At 30.6% G+C, this 17,478-nt stretch overlaps 1 protein-coding gene and 1 long non-coding RNA gene across 3 annotated transcripts; one reads left to right on the plus strand and one right to left on the minus strand.

Annotated features, from left to right (window-relative positions):
* Positions 1-4,464: 4,464 nt before the first annotated feature.
* LOC120276507 (MYB-like transcription factor 4) lies at positions 4,465-5,705 on the plus strand. 2 transcript variants are annotated; one of them, XM_039283265.1, is made up of 3 exons: positions 4,472-4,687; positions 4,724-5,021; positions 5,140-5,695. In XM_039283265.1, exons 2-3 carry the CDS (start codon positions 4,759-4,761, stop codon positions 5,540-5,542), a joined length of 666 nt encoding a protein of 221 aa, XP_039139199.1. In that variant the 5' UTR covers positions 4,472-4,687; positions 4,724-4,758; the 3' UTR covers positions 5,543-5,695. The 2 variants fall into 2 exon arrangements, with proteins under 2 accessions (XP_039139200.1, XP_039139199.1); XM_039283266.1 differs by having other exon boundaries at positions 4,465-5,021; positions 5,161-5,705.
* An 8,469-nt stretch (positions 5,706-14,174) lies between these two features.
* Positions 14,175-17,116, minus strand: LOC120275993. The gene is made up of 3 exons (XR_005541187.1): positions 17,015-17,116; positions 16,886-16,932; positions 14,175-14,652 (listed from the first exon to the last, which is right to left on the minus strand). It is a non-coding gene; the product is annotated as an uncharacterized LOC120275993 (long non-coding RNA).
* Between the last annotated feature and the right edge of the window lie 362 nt (positions 17,117-17,478).

Below are 17,478 nucleotides of genomic sequence, written 5' to 3' on the forward strand. Positions count from 1 at the left end.
CATTAGCTACTTAAATTTAATAAATAAAATTATTCTTAAGGATAGTCAAAACATATATTATACCACTACCAAACACCACCAAAAAAATCATAGCACTTAAAAGTATTTTAAAATAAAAAAAAAAAGTCTATGTCAAAAGATGCAATAACAACCAAGCAAGTCGTTTTGCAACGACAACAAAAATAGTAATAATGAAAATAATATATATATATATATATTATATATATAAATAGGCATGGCCCTAAGTTCGGTCCGAAGTGCCAAATCTAACCAAAACTGTTATTATTTGAACTAAATAAAAATTTTAAATTGAAACTCTAATATTGTGATTTAGGATTTTGCAAGTTAGAAACCGAAATTGAAATCAAATAAGAAACGAATCACCAGTTCTTTGAACTAAACAAAAATTTTAAATTAAAACTTTAATATTGTGATTAAGGCTTTTGTAAATTAGAAACTAGAATCGGAATCAAATAAAAAAACGAATCAGCAGTTATTTGAACTAAACAAAAATTTTAAATTGAAATTTTAATATTGTGGTTAAGGCTTTTGCAAATTAGAACCCGGAATCGGAATCAAACTAGAACCAAATCACTAGTTTCGGTTTGAAATTTATTTTTTAAATAAAAATTATATATAATAATAAAAAAAATTTGATAAATTTTGATTAACCAGAATTGAACCATTTTTGCAGCTGAATTGAAATTTTAAGGCTAAGGTTCAGTGTAAATCTTGGAAGTATCAGCTCCAAAATAGAATCGAATGAAATAGAACCGAATGAAACTGAACCAAGGGGCCATGTCTATGTACAAATAAAAGTTATAATTTTAGGTAAATTATTAATGAAGATTTGGAAGCATGTGAGGACATTGTAAGACACAAAATGAAGAGGATGGTGGATCACTGAGGCATCTGTAGTGGGGAATGGTATGTCTCCACAAGAAAGAGATAACAACAAAAAGGCCAACCAACTTCCAAACTCCACTTTATCACAACTAAACTTGAACCACAAGAAGCATATGAGGTGGATGGTGGAAGGTGAGCCAAAATCCACACTTCATCCTCACCATAACTCTTTATTATCCTTGTTTTAGCCTTACCTTCACTTGATTTGTTTGATGAAGGTGTTTTTTTCTTTTTTTTAATACTAACATAATTATTAAAAATAATAGTGATCATAATTTTTATCAATAAAGGTGTTTTAAATGAGCTAGTATCTTATGGTTGAGTTTCTGTTTAGCTTGTATTTTATCATAATTCTTTAATTTAATTATATTATTCAGTAGAAATTTGACTGAACTACTTCAAAGTATCGTTTATTTTATTATTTTCACTTCAGTTCCATGGTCAATGATTATGGTTAATCAAGGTTTTTTTTTCTATCTAAATTTTAGTTATATTATAAATTCATTTAAATTTGATTGAACCTTTTCAATTCAACGAAGTTATTAATTAGTACATGTTTGATATAACAACTCAAAAAGTAAAGTTCTTATCATGATTTAATTCAAACAAAATCAAATGCCTAATATTCTAAAGAAAATACCTAATATTCGATGAGCTCAAGCTGACCTAAATATTTAGCCTTTGTTTGAATTGGCTTATCAAAAAAGTACTTTTTTTTTAAGTTTAGTAGAAGTGCTTCTGAAAAAAAGTGATTATCCAGAGTAAGTTAAGCACTTTTTGTATTTTCTGTTTGGATTAACTTTTATGTAGAAGTAGAATCTGTAAAAATAAGCTAAAAAACAGTTTTTTTTCATAAGCTGGTCATGACTAGCTTTTGAAAAAAAACTGTTTTTTTCAGCTTTTTTTTTACAGCTTCTGCTTTTTCAGAAAAGCCAATACAAACAACATTTTTGAAACCCAGAAGTGCTTAACTTATAAAAAAGCATTTCTAGGTTTTTCAAAAGCCAATCCAAATAAGGTACTTAATTTCAAGATATATAAGACCACTATTTTTAATACTTAAAAAGAGTTTTCAAAGCTAATTGATTAATCAAAAACAAAATTAAATGGCTAATATCATAGAGCAAATACCTAATATTAGATGAGCTCAACGAACTTAAAAATCTAATTAATATTTTAGCTGATACAAGGACAAGAATTTTCAGTTCTTAAATAAAGAGTTTTATAACTGAATTAATCCATTCGACAATTAAACCATTCTTAAAAATAAGGACCACTAGATTTGTCCCAATCATAGAGTCCCTAAAGTAAAGGATATGGTTGAGGATATTTTCTTGCACATACACCAAGCAAGTCCATGTAATGCAACTACCCCTCTCTCCTAGGCCCTAGAGAAGGCAAATGTACCCCTCAAACTTGATTGCTCAACTAGGAAAAGACTCCACCCTTGGTTCAATCTTAAAGGTAGAATGGCTATTAACAATATAACCATTTTGTTCTTGCCATTGTTCAATCACAAGGACAAAAAAGCCTTTTGGTGGCTCCCAATGGCTTAGAGATATCAGAGCTGGTAGGGGTCCATGTCTCTTTTAATTCATTCCATGGTGGTGGATGTGTACTCAATCAAAAGAAAATGAAAACCATATTATATCCAATGAACACTATGCTTCATTTGGTTAAATTTTGTTTTATATGTAGATTTGTACATATTTGTGTGTTATAGGACATTTTTTGTACATGTATTTAATACTCTTTGTATTTTTAAAATTTTCAATATTATGGGGCCAATTAACCTCAAAACATATGATTATTTTATTTTTTATTTTTAACAAAATAGACAAATCACATTAATAGTATGCAAAGACATGAAATTAATACTTTTTGCCAAAATGAGAGGATAGGCCATTAAAAAAGGCAAGGGGGGCGTGCATAAGCCTCGACGGAGCAAATGGGGCGTGGCCCGCGCGCGTATATATAGGTGCTGGGACCACCCGCACACTACCACTACTCACACTCTTAGAAATGTGCCATCACCCATGATTCGAACTCTCACCGCTTGTGAAGGCTTCTAATGGGGACTTGACTACTAATAGATCACTTGGTCATTGGTTATAGAGTTAATATTTTAACTCATTTGTAATTTCACCTTGTGTGAACTACAGTTTGAAAAATACATCTTCGGCAATGATACAAACACCATACACAAAGGACTCCAGCCCATATCAATAGACCAAAAGATCCTTGGCTATTATTCATTTTGTCTAGTTTAAATTAGTTTACTTTTTAAAAAATTATATAGTATTAAAATTGGCAAAATCTAATTAGTTTCATGTACTATATTACTATCCTAAATTTTATATCAATAAAAAAATATTTTTCATCATTTGTTCAGTGGCAACTATATTGAATATTTTAAAAAATTAAAGACAAAAATGAAGAATAAGTAAAGACAACGAAACTACTCTTAAACCTTTATATAATTTATAAAATATATATCTAATTCAATCGATTAAGCATTTCAATCTCTTGGCCTAGAATGAAAGAGCCACACAACAATCTCCAAGTATAAGAGGGCACTTATTTTTCCATCATAAAGAGCATGCCCTTTTCCATGTGACTCTTGCTCATTCATCAAGACAAAGCCACCAAATTATCATTATCAACCAATGCCATTATTAGGAAATTAAAGTTTAATCAATCATACAAATTCTTATTTTTTTTAATGATAAAACCAAATTATACACCTTAAATTATTAAATCCCTCATGTGTTACTTCTCTCGTACACTATTAGTTTATTTCCAAATTATGAAAAAAACTGTTATGTATTAATTGAATACATTTTCCTTACAAAAACGGTAAATCTTATTTCTTTTCCACTTTTAAGGGTCAAACTCAAACTATAATATATTTTCCCTTTCTTGTAAGACCACAAGAATATATATGTATATATATATATATATATAACACTAATGTATAATTTAAACATATATATCATGAAGGAGGGAGGCCATTGGCTGATAGAAGAGTGAAAGGGAATATATAGCATGAAAAATAATGAGATGAGATAATGGTCATGAGTGGTGTTGTGTGGGGATAGAGTTGTGATTGCTGACTCATCCCTTATCATCCCATATTTCTAACACCACCCCCACCCTACTTGAGATCTACATGGCATTAATCTCTTTATTTATTTATTTATTTTGATATTTATTTATTTACTTTGACATAAGACACTGGACTTAATCAGCCATGTAGTGAAAAATATGTGTGAATGGGTGCACGCACATAAAAGAACTATCCTCAGGAAAAATCAAGTTCTACTATAAAGTTCCCGTTCAACCTAGCTATCACATGTCCTCATCTTTTATAAGAGTGAAGAGTCGAACTCATGTCTCACCGTAACCAAAGAAATTATAATATAATTATCTAAAAGTCATTTAACTTATTTATGTCTTATATATGTTCTTCTAAACTTTATCAATTACTACATATACAAATATATATATATATATATATGTATGTATGTGTGTGTTCTAAAGAACATGAAATATATATAGAAGGTGAAAGAATGAAAGCAAGGCCTACCAAAACCATCCACCCTCCCAACCCTTTTCCCTTTTCCCCCACCAACTCAAGCCTCTAGAAGAGCTCAACTCCCTCCTCTCCCTCTCCCCTCTCCCTCTCCCTCTCCCTCCCCCCTAGTCAAAGTCCTATATATCCTCTCCTTGCACCACCCTTTACACCATTCTGCCTCTTACTTCAAACCCTAATCCTAACCCTAGAAGAAGAAGAAGAAGAAGAAGAAGAAGAAGAAGAAGAAGAAGAAGAAGAAGAAGAGTGAAGGAGGAGGGATGGGGAGATCACCATGTTGTGAAAAAGCACACACAAACAAAGGAGCATGGACAAAGGAAGAAGATGAAAGACTCATAGCACACATAAAAGCACATGGAGAAGGATGTTGGAGATCATTACCAAAGGCAGCAGGGCTTCTTCGATGTGGAAAGAGTTGTCGTCTTCGATGGATAAACTATCTTCGACCCGATCTCAAGCGTGGTAACTTCACCGAAGAAGAAGATGAACTCATCATCAAGCTTCATAGTTTGCTTGGCAACAAGTAAGTCTTAATTTAATTGAATTCCTTTGTATTTATATAATTTTAATATATATATATATATCTTAAAAATTCAATTGTATCAATTTCTTACATGAAAACACACAAAAAAATTCAACAGATGGTCTCTTATTGCTGGAAGGTTGCCAGGGAGAACAGATAATGAGATCAAGAACTATTGGAACACTCATATAAGAAGGAAGTTATTGAGTAGGGGAATAGACCCTACAACTCATAGGCCTTTGCATCAACCTCTTTCAGATATAACCATCTCTTTTGTTAAGCAAGAGGAGAGAATTAATGAAGAGAAGGAGAAAATTCTAAGATGTCCTGATTTAAACTTAGAGCTTTGTATAAGTCCTCCATTTCAAGAGATGAATAATTCTCATCATGTTGAGCCTGTGATGAAGAGAGAAGGAGGAGATCAAGGCTTTACTTTGTGTTTCACTTGTAGTTTGGGACCTCATAAGAGTCAAGGGTGCAAGTGTAATAATTCTTCTTCTACTGTTGTTCTTGGTTTGTAGAACTGTTGCATTTTAGAGGGAACTAAAAATACTAACAAAAGACTCTATTGAGTCTTTGTATTTTTTTCTTTTTTCTTTTGTTTTTTTTTTACCTTCTTTGATAATTTGTATATTTATTTGGCACATATATGATTATCAATACTAGTTCTATTATTTCGTTTGATTGCCTTGTTTGAATTGTTGTGTGGAAAACCACTAGAATGAATTATAAATTGTACTTTTGGAAAGTGGAAAAAGCTAGCCTTGTTTTTTATGGTATTCATATTTCACTCAGTGTAACAAGGAATTGTGGATAAGGGGTGAGAGGAGGAGGAGCTTGCTTTGTGATGTGGGGTAGGTGATCTATTTTAATATAAAAGATTGATGAGATAGAGAAAGGGAAAGAACAATATTAATGCTTACCACCTTTTTCACCCAATAAAAAAGTACAATAAAATAAAGGAAAATGTAAAAATGTTAATTGAATTCAACATTGGAAGTAGGAAATAAACAGTGTTATTGATCCTATGAAGAATTTATAATTGATTGACTTTGGTAAATTTACATATATTATATATTGATAGGGTGTGTATATAATATAATATATATTATTATTTATCTCAATTATTACCATGTGCTTCTTGCAACCCCATCTTACCTAACATTATAGAAAAAATCTTTTCCTCACATGCATGTCACCTTATTAGGAAAATTCTTGTGTTACATTATTTGTTTGGATAAGTATGACCAACTTGAATTCATTGAATAAGATGTAAAGTTGATGAAAACAAGTTATAGCACATTGAAATTGAGGCAGCAAAAAACACACGGATCAATTAAATAGAGAAATTTGAGAAATTTTTATTCTAAATTTGAACAAATGGTTATAAGTATTTATATAGCAATATAAATCTTAAAAATATAATTAAAGAGATCCTAAAAAATATTAAATAAAATAAACACATGCATAAAATAAAGTAAAATGCTATAAAAATAAAAATAAATTATAACCAAAAACAATTAAGAAATACATGCAAACTATCCATAAACTATATACCCAACTCATCTGTCTAATTGATTAATGAAAGCAAGCACCAATTAAATAGCTCGTACACATTGATTAAAAAATACTATGGAAGTTTTGGTCTCTTTATCTAACATGATAAGATTTTATTAGCACATTGTAAATGATCACATTAAGTAGATGTAGATATTTTATATCTTTTAAAATTATTTAATTATTATATAAATTATATGAAAACATAAAGTTCAATGAGAATTGAGAAATGATTCTTCAGGCTTGACTCAATATGAAGTTCCCAAAAGAAGATCCAAAAGGAGGGCCCCTTTGTCAACTCACACCTACCTACCCTTCTCACCCAATTTTTATTTTTTTATTTTTTATTTTTTATTTTTTATTTTTTATTTTTTATTTTTTATTTTTATTTTTATTTTTACTTTACAAAGTGGTTTGGTAGGCAGAAGAAGCTTCTATTTGTCCAAATCATATTCAAGTCTTATTCATTAAGTCATGAATGAATTAAAAAGATAAATAAAATAAAATAAAATGAAAAGAAGCATCAATTGGGAAGGTTATTAATTTACTTAACCTCTATCTCCTCATGGACCACATCCACCAATCCAAAGACTTTGTACTACTAAACACCATTTATTATATTTTTTAAAAAATTTTAAATTATGCATTCATCCAAAACCTTCCTCCACCTCCACAACAACAAATGTATGACACTAGTGTTTGGCCCCTCATGTCCCCTCTTTTTGTGGGCATGCTAACAAAATGCCATCACCCTTGTGATAATTTTCAAATTTGCCATTTATACAATTCCACAGATCTAATTTTCCAAAAGAAAGAAAGAAACAATAAATAAATAAATAATATCTTTTTTATATACAATAATAATACTAAATGTATCAAATTTGAGGAAGTCATTGAAAAAGCATGCAATATTTCAAACTAGTCTGTGATTGATACACATGCGGATTTATTTTGTATATTATTTGTATATATGAATTGTTTTTATTGAACTTACTTAGTTTTTAAGTATTATTTTCTTATCCATTTTGTTTAAAAAAAGGGAAAAAATATTTTATAATAGACAGAATATAGCACTACGGTAATAGTTTAATAGTTAAGACACTTGACTCGTATGTGAGAGGTCAAAGCTTTGAATTTTTTTTTCCTAATGCATGATTGAGACACATTAATAAAAAAAATCTGTGTTTGAAGCGACTTATTCATATTTTTAAAAAAATAATAAAACAATACTCTCTGCATTCGAAAATATAAGTCATTTAAAAATGTTGTATAAAAATTAAAAATAACATCAAATTCTTTAAAATTGAAAATAAAAATAAACTAAATAGCTACCTCTTTTTTGAGACCATATTCTTTTTTTACTATGAATATAATTCTCTTCATTTATATATTTTAAAAAAAATAATAAAATAATAAATAAATAAATAAATATTATTTTATTATTATAAAATGATACTTTCTCCATGTCATATTAACGGCCACATTTAAGATTTGCACAAATATTAAGACTATCATTAAAGATCTTAAAATCTAATAATTTTTTTTATAAAACACTTTTGCATATCGTCTTTTCAACGAGAAGAAAAAAGTATAACTGAAAAAAAAATATTTAATGTTATAAAACTCTTAAAAGTGACAAATAATTTGAATTTTTTAAAATATAAATATTAATATGAAACAGTAAGAGTTACTAAGGAGTAATTATTTTATAATTTTTTTTTATAAATAATTTGTATTTCAAAACAAAGGAGCTATGGATGGCAACGGATCAGGTCGGGTGCGGGTTTTATCATACCCGTACCCGCTATCCCACTAATATATATATATATATATATATCCGAACCTAAACTCGAACCCGAACCCGATGGGTTTTAAAAACCCCAACCCACACCCGCACTAGACGGGTAATCGGGCACCCGCGGGTATACCAGCCCCGCCCCTATATTAAAAAAAGTAATAAAAAATATTTTTTTAAAAAAAATAACTTAAAAGTAATTATAATTTTTATATAAAATAAAATAAAATAATTATGAAATTATAAGACTAAATAAAGAGGAAAAATAAAAAACTTTAAATTGTTAAGTTGTAGAACATATTAGTATATATATATAATATAAATATTTTAGTAATTGAAATTTCGGGTCGGGTACAGGTACGGGTCGGGTATTAGAATTTTCATACCCGCACCCACACCCGTTTCATACAAGTCAGGTTTTACCCGAACTCGACTTGAAACTCGGTCAAATCAGATTTTACCTATCAAACTAGATTGGGTCGGATCGAGTCGAGTCAGATTTGAGTATTATTGTCATTCCTAGAAGGAGCAAGTAATTGAAGGAATATTGAAGGAAGGAGGAAGTATAATATATGAATAGGGAAAAAAAATACTTGTAAGGCACATTTTGGTGTGGTGAGGGTAAATTGGTAATTTGACAAGTCGATGGTTGGCACTTGGCAGCCGTCCATTCACCAAACACGTCGGCGCATGTGCTCTTGCCTTGCTGCTTTGTCCTACTCTCTTTATTTCTCTCACTCACTTACTCTCTCTCATCTACCAAACTAGTTTGTTCTAACACACCATCCAACAACACACACCACTCACACTCAATGTTTTTTTAATTGTTGTTTTCCTTTTTCTCAAATACCATCATTTTTTTAAAAATAAAAAAACAAATTGCAAGCACAATTTTTTTTAATCATTTTATTACTTCCTACCGAATTTTCTACTTATCTATTTTAAATAATTTATATATATTAAAAAAATCAGTTAAAATTAGTTGATAATCTAAAATTTACAAAAATTTATATTAACTTTCTAAAATTATTTTTATTTAAAAAATAATTTGATAAAATGTATAGTTAAATATAATTTATTAAAAATTATAAAAATATATTAAATATAAAGGATAAATGTGAGAAAATGATATTTAGTACTTTATAAATCTTCTACATAAATAAATAAATAAGACAAAAAAAAACTCTAAAATAGAACTGATAAAAAAGCCAAAAAAAGTATTTTTTTTTTTATTGAATGTATGATTATTTTATCAATTTTAACTATTTTATATAAAATTTACATGCTGTTCCTTGAATGGGAATTGAATAAATGTTAATAATAAAACGGAATGCTAGATTTCACTATAATTATGGAATAACATCTTGATTTCTATTATATGTTTTGATTATTCAATCATATAAGTTAGAGAATTAATTGGTGTAGGTAAATATTTAAGAATATATAGTTATAAAATAGATTATTATATTTTTATTTAAAAAATTAATATGTAATTTGTAAAACACTTATTCCAACATAAGAACTCGTTCCCTTATTTAGTGTGAATTTATAAAATGAGAGAGAATCATCACCATGGACCATTCCATATAAATGGAGAGGGAATAATCTCAATGGGAATAGGATCACCAAAAGCAAATAAAACTCTAAAATTTATATATATATATATATATTTCTATACCCAATATTTTTTTTTTGATGAAAGCTACAAATGTTATATATATCAAGGGCATATAAACGGATTGAGAATTAATTATCCAACCATCGCACCTTCGGTAGGGGATGAAAGGATTAGACTGTAAGCCCGCACTAACAATCGGTGACCTGTTACCATTATTGCTTCAAATGAGTTTTGAACTCGAGACTTTTTGAATATCTCACCTTCATTTTTCCTTAATAAGACCAAGCACCGCTAAGTACGAACGGATCCATGAATTCCATTTAGTGGTGACAACATTTACCATATATATTTTTAATTTTCAGTTTTAGTGAGGATAAATAGTATATATATATAATATAAAACTCTATGGGCATAGTAAACATTTTAAATTTTAGTGGAGACAACTGCCACCACTATCTACCATGTAGATCCATCCTTGTGCTAGGCTATGAGCCAGTTAGTCTTGACACGGTAGAATGTTAAAGCTTTTATTCAAAATAAAATTATATATATTTTTTAAAATTATATATTAAATTTTATAATTAAATAAATTAAAAATTTATATATGCCAATCCATTCCAACAATATTAACTATTCTCACCTATAAAAATTTACTTTTATACCCTTCTGACATCACATCCCTTTTTCTTTTTTCTTTTTCTCTATTCTCTTCTCCGTCATATAATATAAATATATTCAACAGAAGTTATGTTTTTAAAATAATGACAATATACAATTATAAAAATATTTATAATAATTAAAATACTAATACTATTATTAGTATTAATAAAAATATTAATAATAAAAATATTGAGTATAATGCTAACCATAACTATAATCATTTTTAACCTCAATATTTATCATTCATGTGGAATTAAGGGTAAAAATGTCAAATTTGAAGGAAAATAAAAAGTCTCTTTAATCCAAATCTCCACCGCAATCCTCTCCCAAATACTGATCTTTTGATATTAAAAGGAATAAAATTAGGGACTAAAGTCTTTTGGTGTCTTAAATCCGTTTCACCCATATTCCTTAATCAAACATCCCCTAAAGTATGACATCAATGATTTTTGACATTTGATAAAGACATAGTTACCTCTTGTTCACACAAATATATTCAACTATGAATTGGGTTTATTTATTTATTTATTAGGAAGACATAATCCTTGAAAGGGTGATCTTAAAGCTAAATCAACTCCGGTGCAATTTTCTACAATGATGATGAGAATAAGGACTTGAATATTCCCATAATATCAGACTAATTGTTATCCGAAGAAATAGGAGGTTAAAATTAACATATTTAAGTTTGAACTAATAATGTTTCCTGTCATAGTCATAAGACCTACAGACAATCTAATAACAACCCTTGAACTCAAATTTCATCAAGATTAAGGGCTGACGTACGAGAGACCATAATTTGTGTTCACATGTCAAACAATGGTGTTAGAGTTTTGATAACTAGTTTTCTATAAGAAATACATACTTGGTTCTATCAAACTTTATATTTGATTTTCATTGGAAACCATCAATTATTAAAAAAAAAAAAGGAAAAGGAAAAGTAAAAGGGGATATTGTATCTAATCACATCCAAGTTAGGTAACTAATTTTGGAAACAAGTCAACAAATGATGATAGGAATTCCTATAAAATAAAATCAGATGTGTTTTTTTCTTTTCAGTTTGTTGGTTACTGTGTGCAATTGCATGTGATGTGCATGTGAGAAAGAAATGATGTGGACATGCTTTCCTACCAAACTCCTTCCACCAACAAGTAAGCTTCTCCCGTTGATCACCTTCTAGAAACCTAACCCTAATTTTCAAATTCTATGGATCTCATGGAATCTTGATTCTTGACTAGTGTGAAGTGTTTGGTTGGTAAACAGCCTTCTTTAATGGCTTGTTTCCAAAGAACATAAGATCCATGGTTGGCAAAAATAATAATATTAATAAATAAATAAATAACAAGAGGTTGTCAATTTGTCTAAATCATGTGGAGCCTAGTAATTATTTTCAAGTTTGGTTGTTGTCATAATGTTATTTGTATTCTTAAGAAATCTTCATCAATTTTTTTTAAAAAAAAATCTTGATCCAACTTATGCATTAAAGATGTAAATTTTGGCTCTGATTTTAGGTTCATAGTAGATTGAATTCAGCTTATATATATATTGATATGGGTAGTTATTTCGTAAAAGCCCAGTCTTGCTCCCTTATTATTTACTTTAGAGACTCTTAACCATTTATAGTGATGCAGCATGCTCCAAAACCTAAGGTTTTTTCCTCTTTTATTTTATTTTTCTCTCTTTTTATTATTTTTTTAATCTCAAATGTTAATGTTTTTTTTTCTGGTATATAACACATATTGGGTGGTTTATTTATTTATTTTTTTTAAATTACATATATATATATGGAGCTAAGAGCTTTTATATACATTTACACATGCATGCATTGAAGCTAATAATCTATATCATCCATTATTGTATATTATAAGGGAAGAAGAATGGATGATATATCATTTATGTTTTTTCATGTATACTTTGAAATAGTTAAAATTTCATACAATTTTTTGTAGTTGAATCATAGATTTCTATTACAAAAATAAACTTGTATTAGAAAATTTATTGCAAATATAATAATTATATATGTATATGTATATATATTACAGAGTAAATTTTTTTAGTGGGTACCGAACTTTGCCCTTATTTTAGTTTGAGCACTACCTTTCAATTTGTGTTAAAATGGCACTAAACTTTGATTTTATTTCACCAGTAAGGCAATTAGGAATTCCGGTGAAATTTTGGTGATGTGAACATCGGATTGCTGACATGGATGCCCAAGGTCCACATGATTAGTTTGTGTGGAGTGTGCCACGTTAGTAATTTATACACGAGGCCCAAAAATTTGCCACATAGGATGATACATCATCTTCTCCTCTCCATCACTTCCTCTCTTGATGTTGTAGCCCTAAAACCTCACTAGTGTGTTAGTCGAACCACCATCGTCCAGTAGAGTTTGATAACGCCGATGTTTGACGCACGTGATGAGGTGTTAGGTCTTCTTCTTCTTCTTCTTCTCCTCCTCTCCCAATGCTATAGCCCTAAAACCTCACCAGTGTATCAATCAAGCCACCGTCGACTAGCAAAATCTGATAACACCGGTGTTTGACATGTAGTGTGAGGGGTTATGTCTTCCACTTATGGGAGAAAAGATCAAGCCATTTGTTCCACTTTGTTTATTGTTATGTGTTTGGAGTTTTAACTTCAATTATTAATTTCAATGTAAGTGTACAGATTCAAGAACAAAATGAAGGTAATAAAACTGATGCTGAAAAAAGAATAACAAAATCAAACTTGACAAACTCTGCGAGGTCACAATTTACTTCAATTTACAAGAAACAATTTTAATTACTATCACACACTCGTTGTAAATTAATTAGTTGATTGAGTTTGCCACAACATCGATGCTTCACTAAAACTACAATTGCAAATACTATTCATATAATTCCTTCGTTTGCAACATTGCAGAAATACATAAATACAGAATTATATAGACCATATATTGAAGAATTACATAGACATAGCTTTTACAACTATATATACAACTTACCCAAGCATAATCACAATTCTTTCAATTCACAATATCAAAATATCATACACAATTCATTAAATTCATTGCTATAATTCATTCATATTCCATCAATTCATTCATACAAATCATCCAAGCACGGAGATAACACATAAAGAAAAAACAAACTATTCATTCAATTGATTGGGACAACATAGCATGTTGTAACAACTGTACAAAAATCTCAAACAAGTAGCATGTGTTCAGGCCATTTTTCAAGGTACACAAAAAGCTACAATTGAACTCAAGCATTTGACCTTCCACTAGCCTTTAAAAAAAAATAAAAAATCTAATTGAGCTTAGTGGCATGACTCAAGATGTCCTCCTAGGTGCATGGGCACTTGATCCTCCAAAACCTAGATGTATCCACAAGGGGCATAAAAGACTCAATTTGCTCAAATGAAGGTTTCACATTCATAAAATCATGAATTGGCATAATACAAATTTTAAAAGAATTAAAAACATAAAACTTATCGCAACTCGTCATCAAATCAATTTTCCAAGGAGTATAAAAGAATCTCAAGGTTTCTTTTTCATGAAAACATGCTTTTCAAATATATAAGTTTACATGTCTTGGATATTTAAAGAGACGAAACAAAAGAGTTCACAATTTAAGAATCCAATCCAAGATAACATGGTTTTGCGAGAACTGAAATGTAAAGCTGTTCTCAAAACAATAGCCTGAAAAACCTCTCTGACATTAGTTGCCGTCGCGACTAAAGTTGAGAGTCATCAAGGTCTTCATATCCTTAACGTTGGCCTACCGAGACCCTGTGTGGTGACTCAAGGTTCTCGGTGTATGCTCCGTCTGTGCTTTCTACGCACCTCCCGAAAAGGACACCATAAATGGGACCACTCGTGCCCCCTCTATAGGCTTCTCATGAGGATCCCCCTTCTACAGTAGGCAACACCATCCTACTGTAGCCGTAGCATCATCATCAAAACTAAACCCTGGCAAGAATATCGAAGCCGTAGCCAATACTTTGTATACATGTTCCAAGACCTGGGGGTATCCAAATAATGCAAATCATGTCAATCATACTATAATGTCCACACTTAGGGCAAACATCCGCATTTTAAAAATGAAATCTACTGTCATATCTAGAAATGCCAAAAGATTGAATGCACTTGGGCTAAGGCCCCATATCACCATCATCAAAACCTAATCAAATAGTTATAGGCCAAAATACCTCAAACCAAAATTTTCACATTTAAAAGATTAACCAAAAAAATCCATGGTTCAATGTCCCACATTAACCACGTTTTGCAAAATCAATAGTATTAGAAAAATCATTCAATTTCATGAATACAAATAAAATCACATAAAAAAAAAAAAACCAAAAGCATGTTCATACGAGTACAGGGGTTTCACAACCCATTTTCTGGAGTAAATACTAATAGTGTCAAGAAAGGACATTGAACATGCTTTTGGAATACATTGCACATACCTTTGAAAATGTAATGAAATTCATCAAAACAAACATGACTTTTGGTCTAAATAAAACTCAATCCATACCTATGATCACTCTAGCTTCACCTCTTAAACAATTCATTAAAATTCTCCAAAATATAAGAGCAAGTCCAAGAACAATTCAAGCCTAATATCTAAGTCTTCTATGAAAAGCATAAAGATGCCGCCTTACTTACATTTCTCTCAACCTTGATATCAACTTTACAACATCTCACAATTTGTTAAGAAGACATTCATCCAAGACCCTCAATAATGCACAAGTTATTACCAACCTCAATTACTACCAAATCTTGCATTCAAGATTACACTCCATCAAATAGTCACTTACACAAGCCTATAGTTATTTAGCATGCACTTAAGTCAAATCCAAATTCATGAACAAAGTGTTATTACTCCCAAATTAGCAACATTAGCTTCACCAATATCAAATTCATCATCAACAACTCTCGAAAGTTGACTTCCATTTCTTAGGGGCACTATGCCGAACAATTCATGAGCATTCACAAGGATTTTCAAGTTAGCATTCAAAATTCATTCCAACGCTTAGCATATAAAACACATGTTGTCCATCATTATTCTTCCAAGGAATTTCCAATGTTTACAAATAGATCGAGCATACATTCTAATTTAACTCTTAAATCAATTCCACCTCTAAAATAAATAAATAAATAAACATTTTCTATGCTTGAAGTTTCCATCATCAACAATATCTCCTCATTTACTTGCTCAAGTATCCCAAATATAGGTACAATGCATCGAAGCTTCTAGACATTAAACCAATTAATCAATCTTCGGTCCTTTCAAATATTAAAATAACCTAACATCAACATGTTAAAGATGCAGTCATAACTAGGCCTAAACACTAGCTATACCTTTAACATTTCTATTTTCACTCACTTAAGCAATTAAGAAGAAACTCACATATCCAACAAGACACATACTCCAACAATTCAAATTCAATTCTCTCGACTCAAAGTCACTACAAGATTCCAGCCAATTTAAGATCACATGCCCAAAGCCATTCTAATCCAATAATACACATACAATCATAATTATTTTCCTTCAAAAGTCTAGAATTTTGCATATAAACCAATAGTATAGATAGCCTTTAAAATAAATCAAACCATCAATTTCATACAATAAAGCCATGAAATAGTTTCATCAAACGATTATAACATTTAGATATCCTATTAGAATTGTGCATTCAACTTAACCCATTCACAAACTTTAGGAGGCTAACTCCACAAGGATGCAACTTCTTCGCCGGCTCCTTGCCTCGAGCCGAGCTCTCACAACCTAACCAAAACACCACCATACACACACAAGAACCAAACAATGAAAGAGAATGAGAACCAACAAAGAATGAGAAAAGAAATGCATAAGGAAACCCTAAGTCTAAATGCAACAAAACCCTAAAAGAGACCTAGGGTTGGCTCAAACTTGGGTTCAAGGACTTCCAAAGAGTCTCTATGGAAACGGACTTCCTTCCAAATCAAGGAAACAAGAGAATTAAGCAAGGTTTACCGGTGCTACAACAATGCTACATTAACCATGGTTTCCAACACAAGAGAGATTCATAGATTCAACAAATCATGGAGGAAAAGAAATACAAACACTCTTATCAAGCTTCTAATACTTATCATATAAGAATGGAGGCCAAAATCATGCTCTCAAGCTCATCAATGCCAACATTAGGTTGACATTTCAAGATGGCAAACATCAAGAAGGAAACAAGGAAAGAAACAAAAGAGATGGAAGTACTCACCTTGCTAGCTTCAAAGGAGATGGAAGGATGGAGAATGGAGCTTCAATCTAGAGAGAAGATTGAGATCATTCAACTACCAATGGCAAGAAGAAAACAAGAAGGGAAAATAAGAAGAATGGGAATACTTACCTCGTCCAATCCTATAGAGAAGAAGAGGGAAGATTAGGAGGTTTAATTAAGAGGGGAGATGGAGATCAATCAAAGGTTTTCTTCTCATCCAAGGGAGATATCATTAGAATGAGAGCAAAGAGAGAAGAAGAAGTATAAATAAGGGTTTAGGGTTTAGAAAAGTCAAAAATACCCCTAACCTGTTTACTAAAAACTCAAAAAATACCCTAACTCGCCCGTCGTGTGGCTCTTTTGAGAAAGCACATACAGCCACATGACCGCCTAGCCGTGGCATGTGCCCTTCTACCAACCCCATATAGTCTCGAATGAGCGTACAATAACCTGTATGCTCTTCTAGTGACCTTATAAGGCCGTATACTAGATGTATGCGAGCACACAGTTGGCCGAATGGTTCCCAGGCTTGGTCGTGTGGCCTCTTATGCGGGTGTATGACCTCTGTATGACTACACAACCCCTTATATATG

This window comes from Dioscorea cayenensis, chromosome 14, assembly GCF_009730915.1.
Source record: "Dioscorea cayenensis subsp. rotundata cultivar TDr96_F1 chromosome 14, TDr96_F1_v2_PseudoChromosome.rev07_lg8_w22 25.fasta, whole genome shotgun sequence".
NCBI lineage: Eukaryota > Viridiplantae > Streptophyta > Magnoliopsida > Dioscoreales > Dioscoreaceae > Dioscorea > Dioscorea cayenensis.

Bases quoted from the DNA above. Each gene is read 5' to 3' on its own strand.
- LOC120276507 (XM_039283265.1), top strand. From the start codon at position 4,759: ATGGGGAGATCACCATGTTGTGAAAAAGCACACACAAACAAAGGAGCA. The intron at 5,022-5,139 runs GTAAGTCTTAAT...AAAATTCAACAG, and splicing joins CATAGTTTGCTTGGCAACAA to ATGGTCTCTTATTGCTGGAA.